The 7,827-nt window shown below is 35.0% G+C and overlaps 2 protein-coding genes across 2 annotated transcripts in view; one reads left to right on the top strand and one right to left on the bottom strand.

Moving 5' to 3' along the window:
• The window catches only part of LOC107550180 (equilibrative nucleoside transporter 2-like), a 14,056-nt gene extending 8,942 nt beyond the window's left edge, over window positions 1–5,114 (top strand). Inside the window, exons 9-11 of the mRNA XM_016231419.1 lie at window positions 3,349–3,475; window positions 3,753–3,952; window positions 4,855–5,114. Of these exons, the coding sequence (XP_016086905.1) occupies window positions 3,349–3,475; window positions 3,753–3,952; window positions 4,855–4,966 (439 nt within the window). The 3' untranslated portion in view covers window positions 4,967–5,114. The remainder of the gene's footprint in view (window positions 1–3,348; window positions 3,476–3,752; window positions 3,953–4,854) is intronic.
• Window positions 5,115–7,257: 2,143 nt separating this feature from the next.
• LOC107550170 (multiple PDZ domain protein-like) overlaps window positions 7,258–7,827 on the bottom strand; it is a 77,274-nt gene continuing 76,704 nt past the window's right edge. The window contains exon 46 of the mRNA XM_016231407.1: window positions 7,258–7,285. Within this exon, the coding sequence (XP_016086893.1) occupies window positions 7,258–7,285 (28 nt within the window). The remainder of the gene's footprint in view (window positions 7,286–7,827) is intronic.

Here is a 7,827-nt window from a genome sequence, read left to right as displayed (position 1 = left end):
CGACCTCGCCCCTCCCCACCCCCCAACCATTCACATTTCTGTAGGCGGGAATTCTTTGTAATGAAATTCTAATGAGCCGCTTTGTGATATCACAAAGCCCGGAAACCAAACGCTGTAGTCCAAACGAGCCGTTTGCTGTAGTTCTTGAAAATGGATTTTTTTAAAAACTAAATATCTCCCTTTGGAGTGGACTTTGAGTTTTGTAACTTTCTAGATCTTTTTAATGCCCAAACATACACACTGACTAAAATTAAAAAAGTGAAAAAGCATAATAGGACCCCTTTAAATTGTAATAATATTTCACAGTTTTACTGTTTTTACTGTATCTTTGATCAAATAAATCCAGCCCTGGTGAGCAAAAGAGACTTCTTAAAAAAAAAACTAAAAAAAAGGAAAACTTTACTGATCAACTGATGTTGATGGTATATTAACTTATAAGAATATAAAAAAATATATAATATTGAATAACCAACTACGGTTAAAATGATAATCAAGTACTTTACATGTGCTTTAGTATGTTAGTCAACACATGAAAATAAGTGTACTTTAATACATAAAAGATTATTAAAACATGATGATATAAAAAACCTTTAATTAAACGTTATTGTTAAGTGTTTAAAAGTGTACTTAAAACAGTCATACAGTCATGAAAATGTCTCTCTTTAAGTCACTGAAGTGTCCTTTTTTATTTCATTGTTGTTTTATATTATATGTTTTTTTGTTTTTTTGTTTAAATATACTTGTATGATTTGAAATACACTACAAGTGCACATTCAATGCAATTAAGCGCACTTATTTTATTTGACGGTGACTCTGTTCCTCCAGTTGATGTTGAAGTCTCGGAAATGACCAGCGATCTGTCTGTTGGCTCCGTGCCGAACGGGAATCCTAATAAAGGTGATAGCGGTGTGAGTGAAGAGGAGGGTGTCAGACAGGCCTTCATCCCGCTGCAGTCAGAAAACACGTCCACGCAGAAGAGCTCCATCCTGGAAGTCTTCAAAAAGGTGCCGTTATATTTTACCAATCAAAGTCAAGTCACCTTTATTTATATAGCGCTTTATACAATACTGGTTGTGTCAAAGCAGCTTTACAGCATCAAACATAGTGTGGCGATAATGTTGGAGGACAATAGAAATCAGGCATATATTAGCGTAGATGCCATTCTTCTTACAATGTAGCAAGTACATCGGGTGTTATGGGAAGTGTTCCCAGTTCCGGTTGACCTAATTAATGCAGCCTAACAATCCTTTAACGGATTTGAATTATAGAAATGTGATAGTGTGTTATGTGTAAGCCAAGTTAAAAAGATGGGTCTTTAATCTAGATTTAAACTGACAAGAGTGTGTCTGCCTCCCGAACAATGCTAGGTAGATTGTTCCGGAGTTTGGGCGCTAAATAGGAAAAGGATCTGGTGCCCGCATTTTATTTTGATATTCTAGGTATTATTAAATGTAACCCTGGAGCACAAAACCAGTCATAAGGGTAAAATCTTTCGAAATTGAGATTTATGCATCATCTGAAAGCTGAATAAATAAGCTTTCCACTGATGTGTAGTTTGTTAGGATCGAGACAATATTTGGTCGAGATACAACTATTTGAAAATCTGGAATCTGAGGGTGCAAAAAAAATCGAAATATTGAGAAAATCATCTTTAAAGTTGACCAAATGAAGTCCTTAGCAATGCATATTACTAATCAAAAATTAAGTTTTGAGATTTACAGTAAGAAAATTACAAAATATCTTAATGGAACATGATCTTTACTTAATATCCTAATGATTTTTGACATAAAAGAAAAATCAATAATGTTGACCCATACAATGTATTTTTGGCTATTGCTACAAATATCCCCCAGCGACTTCAGACTGGTTTTGTGCTCCAGGGTCACATATGGCCAGAGTTTTGAGATCGCAGCGGACGTGAAGGACTATAATGTGATATGAGCTCGCTCAAGTACTGAGGAGCTAAACCATTCAGGGCTTCAGAAGTAATTAGCAAGATTTTAAAATCTATACGATGTTTAATAGGGAGCCAGTGCAGTGTTGACAGAACCGGGCTAATATGGTCATACTTCCTGGTTCTAGTAAGAACTCTAGCTGCTGCATTTTGGACCAGCTGGAGGTTAAGTGTGCAGAACAACCACCCAATAAAGCATTACAATAATCTAACCTTGAAGTCATGAATGCATGAATTAACGTTTCAGCATTCGACCCTAAAAGAAAATATTTTTAATTGACTATCCCTGATCCCACCATAACCATTAATTATACCTAAAATAAATGGTAGATGAATTAGGGTTTTTAAGTTATTGTTTAGCTTTAGTGCTAATAGTTTTTTTTTTTTTGTATAATGTTTTATCTGAGAATGAGAGTTTAAAGCAAGACACAACAGGTGAATTAATAACAGATATCATCATGCTTTTCCCAGTTGATTAATCACGGTGCGTTAAGATGATTGTTTTGTATTACAAGTTTTATGAAGGCTTGATTAAAAATTAAATTGCTGCATTATGTAATTAAATATGTACTACTTTGCGTACATTTTCAGAAAAAAAAAAAATTCTGAACATTGGATACAGCCAAAATTCTTATTTGATTTAGTTGACGAAGTTTTGTACAGAGGGCATTTTGGATTTCTCTTTTTATCACTCCATAATTCAGAAAATACTGTCAACGTTTAGAAAAACAAAAACAATTTGCACCATGTTTTTAGTAATAAAATGTTGTATTTCAGGTAAACAATATATGAACAAACCCCTCAGTGTATAGATAGGAATAAAACTGTAATGTTTGGTGTATGTAAGCACTACTGAAGTGGAAATAAAACTCACGGCCTTTAAAGATATGAATTGTAATTGAAATCTACAGACGTAAAATATGAAGTGTAATAAAATAAACACTTAAATGTGTATTTTGGATGTTCTTAATCTGAAAAAAAGACATGTTATGGAAACAAACTCTCCAAACTAACTAATGCATGAAAAAAAAACAATAGTTTTGCCTGTAGAGTTTAATGCACATCACTGCAAAATTCATCTCACGCTTCTTAGTCGTTATGCTAAATGATTAACAAAACCAGCGCAGATTCATCACTTTCAGAACTGTACTCGCACTGGAGGGAGTGACCGCTGCAGTCTGGCAAAAACCCAAAAAATAGAGATTGATCGATTAAATAATGTCATGACAGATTTCGACTTCATTTGACTTTTTATAGGTTTTGTAACCTGATCAAACGATAAATGACAGTCATCTGGTGGATCTCTAAAGAATAGCACTCAAAGTAGCGTTTTCAAAACCTTGCACGGTCACGCTTTGAGCTCTTGCTCGATGCTTCACTGTTGTATGTATAAGGATGTGCATCACAGTTTTGTCTCTCTTTCTCTTTCTCTCAGAACGATACTTCATTCCTGTTTTTTGTTTTCTCTTTTTTAACGTGATGGACTTTACTGGCAGATCTGTCACGTTAGCATTTAAGTGGGTGAGTGTGATCTTTTGAACTTTCTATTTATCAAAGAATCCTCAAAAATGTATCAATAATCTGTTTCTGTAAATATATATTTTTAAGTCACTTGAATATTACATTTCTGTTATTGAATGAAGGAAAAAGAGGATAAACGAGCATTCATGACATTTTTCCTCCGCCTGTGAGAATGTTTCATTTTTTTTGGATTGTTTTATATTGTTGTGATTGTTTCTGTTTGGTGGAGCTTTCATAGAGTATGTAATTTCTTCTGTGCATTCTGTGTCTCCCGCAGCCCTCTAAAGACAGTCGTTTGTTCCCGGGGTTAGTGGTTTGTCGAGTGATCTTCGTTCCGCTGCTCATGATGTGTAACGTGCAGGAGAGACACTACATGCCTGTGCTCTTCTCAAACGACTTCGTGTTTGCCACAATCATGGTGTTTTTCTCCGTGTCCAGCGGATACTTTGTGTGTCTGTCCATGACGTACGCGCCACAGTGAGTACACACTTCACACACATTGTGTACAAATGGGCTCACCGAGACTGCATTTATTTGATCAAAAATACAGTAAAAACTGTAATATTGTGAAATATTATTGTCACATGATCACCCAAATTCACCCCAAAATGAAAATTTGCTGAAAATGTACTCACCCTCAGGCCATCCAAGATGTAGATGAGTTTGTTTCTTCATCAGATTTGGAGAAATGTAGCATTGCATCACTTGCTCATCAATGGATGTGAATGGGTGCCGTCAGTCCAGTTAATGACTTATGAAGCAAAAATTGCATGTTTGTAAGAAATAAATCCATCAAGGTATTTTTAACTTCACACTTTTGCTTCTGGCTAAAATTTGAGTCCATATAATGTTTCTTGCAGTGAAAAAGTCCATCTCCTGTTGTCTCTCACATCAGAATCCAGCCATATATTTGTTTAGAGCTGCGTTGGCTTGTAAACTTGTGATTTGTGCCGATTTCTCTCCTGATTCAGACCAGATGACATATATTCACTGGAGAAAAATATATCATGGATGGACTCGTATTTTAGCCAGAAGTGACGGTTTGAAGTTAAAAACGTCTTGATGGATTTGTTTCTTACAAACACACAGTTTTTCTCTTCTCTAGACATTAACTGATGCACTGGAGTGGTGTGGATTACTTGTGATGTTTTTATCAGACGCTCATTCTGACGGCACCCATTCACTGCAGTGCATCCATTGCTGAGACACTGATGCAATGCTACATTTCTCCAAATCTGTTCAGATGATAAAAAACAAAACAAAAACTCAGGGCACCAATATGTAGATTCTCATTTTCAGGTGAACTATTCCTTTAAGAACACACTGCACACTTCATAAATGTCACACGCTGATGTTTATTTCCTCTCCTCTCTTTCTAGGCTTGTGGAGCCTAAAGATGGCGAGACGGCCGGTGCGTTGATGACGTTTTTTCTGGCTCTGGGTTTGTCGTTGGGAGCTGCGTTGTCGTTTCCTCTGCGCCTCCTTGTCTGACGCTCACGCTCTCGCTCTCAATCCCAGGTCCTCGGCTCTCAGGGCGCCTGCGGCAGCACTTGTGTGTCAATCTGATCTCTTACAAACCAGGCAAATTCATAAAGGGAAGCAGCGGCATTCCTCCGTTTTATTCGGCAGCTAAAAAACATGCTGTACAGAATCAGCATGCTGTCCTAAAGGGAGAAATTATACTTTTTTTTTTTTTTTTTCTCAAACGAAAGCATTTTTTATAACTCCAATGGTAGCAGTATTTTTCTTGTTTTCATTTTATAAAGAAGCTTTTGTGGAAAAATTCTCTTGATTATTTGAACCTAGATTTGTACTGTGTTTTACTCTTAGTATTATATATATATATATTAATACTAAGAGTAAAACAGTACAAATCTAGGTTCAAATAATCAATAATGTCAGGACACCGGGAACAACAACAATTTATGATAAAATGTCAGAAAGCAGGAAAATATTATGATTTTTTTTTTTTACTTATTCCTAGCACTATTGTTGTTGTAAATGCATATAAGATCATCTTCAGACAGTGGATGAAGCACTGGTGGAAACTCTTGTTACCATGAACAGTAGATTTAAGTGGAAACCTTAAACCGTTTTGAAAGGGACATTATTATTATTTAAATTTTTTCTAATTATGGAATATTTATTACACATGTAAAATGCAATTATATATAGAGTGGGGTCCAAAAGTCTGAGTCCAGACTGAAAATCTAACTCGAACCTGGAAATACTTTTGGGGTTTTAAAAAAAAAAAATGTATTGCATAAAGTATCTGATTCTGCACAATTTCTAGGTCAGTAATTGCATAAGCAAAACAAATTAAAAGTATGGCAACTATGTGCAAAAGGTCAGATTTTCTTGCATTAAAGCACACAGCATGCTCTTTGCTGGGATAGCATGGATGATCAAGTTTTACGTTGCTTCAGCGTTTCAAATTATGCTGATAATGGGGGAAAAAATTAAAATATTAAAATGCAAAATAATGCATTTACAGTCGTAGTTTCAGACGTGTGTGACATCAAGCCTGTAACATGTTCAAACATGCATAGACGGGTATTGAAGACAATCATTTTTTGATTTTTCGGGTTAGAGACGTGGTGTAAAAACCTTCCAGATTGTTCTCCTTTAGTTTTTCACAACATCAAATATCATCTTGACCGTTAGACCAAAGTTTCCAAACTGGGGTCCAGAGGAAAATTCGGAGAATAAAATAAAAAAACAAAACAATGAGTGTTTACCCAATTTGACACCATTTCCAGTTTATTCTGTTTTGTAAAGACGGGTTGGAAATGAAATGAAACGAATTAATAGTGGGTTGAAAATATGTTTGTCTGATACCCAATACAAAGTAGATATTCTCCAGATAATATTTCAATTATATAGTTTTTCCCCCACTTTTTTTTTTTTTTTTGTGAAACTGTTATAAAAGCCTGTTTGTTTTGTTTTTATAAAATCATATTATTTGAGTGTCCTTAGTATGAATTTGTAAAAATCACATTAACAGACAGGCACGTACTTCTGTATGCTTTTTAATGCTTTAGAGTACGCAGGGTTTGCTTGACATCTTACTGCGAGTGAAGCTGGCCAGTACTCTTGTAATGATTGTCCCGAGCTCGTCGTCTCGTGTGGAAACTTGCTTCAGACTGACGTGACTTTCATTTCTCTCATGCATATAGAATATGAAGTTATATATTTGTGAAACTTGCTGTATACATATGTTGGAGTGTACAAAGTGCCATATGAAACTGAGGCGCGAATGTTTTATATAGAACCAGCAAAAATGTTACAAACGTTGAGAATTTTTAGAAAACGTAGTGGATTCAGTGTTGATTTAGAGTGCTGCTTTTAATGAAATGTTAAACCTGTTGCATAGAATAGCCCATTCTGCATGTTCCTTCCTCCAAAAACACGAGACTCATTTACAGTCACACGTTTGACAGACGCAACTGTATCATACAACAGAGGCGATCCATTTCTGAACAGCCAGCAGAATGAGTGCAACCTTGTTCGTCTGTGTGGACGAAGTATATAATGTAATACATGACGGTATTCTGGGATTGTTTTGTTTTGTCTTTGGGAAGAAAAAAGCCTTTGAAGAACAGATATACTTGACAAACGATGACATATCTGTTCATATTTGTAATTTACACTTTTTTTGCATTGTATAAAGTGATTGTAATCATGCAAGTTGTTTTATATATATATATATACATTTCAAAAAGTTGTGAATTTTAAATCTAATAACTGCAATTAAACTGATTTTTGTGTGTGGAAGGTCACTTTTATTTGTGTTTGTAGTGAAATCCAATACTGTATCAGAGGAAAAAAACAATATAACAAAATATATCACAGTAGTTTGTTCTACATCCAGCGGCAAACGTCTCGGATGAAGGCAAAATCCCAGAAATGTAATTAAATGCACTGATGCTTGTATTTCTTTTCAAATAAATCATCAGCACATTGACACACACACAGCTTCTACCAATATCAAACAGTCTGTTCTGTCTATATAAAATAATTTTTTTTTTAAAGAAGCAATGGTGGTTGCTCAAATATTTTGAGTCTGTAATGAAGATAAATTGTCTTGATTAAAATCCTGTAAGAGTGTGTGCACTCATCCTATTGCCCTGTCAGTATATTCTTTGCAGTGTAATACTAGGAGTATTGCTTACATGTTTCTAACAGTGGTGTGTAAAATTGGGATCCTTCGATCTGTAGTTTTATTTTTTTTAATTCATGCTGAAAGACTTTTTCAAATACTAAACAGTTGGCCACTGCTGCTATAGACGATATTCTATTCAGTACATTTTTTCCCATGACTAATTGCACAAAATTTCAATGATTTATTTAAC

The sequence above is a fragment of the Sinocyclocheilus grahami genome, unplaced genomic scaffold (genome assembly GCF_001515645.1).
Source record: "Sinocyclocheilus grahami isolate Dianchi unplaced genomic scaffold, SAMN03320097.WGS_v1.1 scaffold390.1, whole genome shotgun sequence".
Classification (NCBI taxonomy): domain Eukaryota; kingdom Metazoa; phylum Chordata; class Actinopteri; order Cypriniformes; family Cyprinidae; genus Sinocyclocheilus; species Sinocyclocheilus grahami.
The sequence above is the reverse complement of the archived record's forward strand: the minus strand, read 5'-3'. Positions and strand labels throughout refer to the sequence as shown.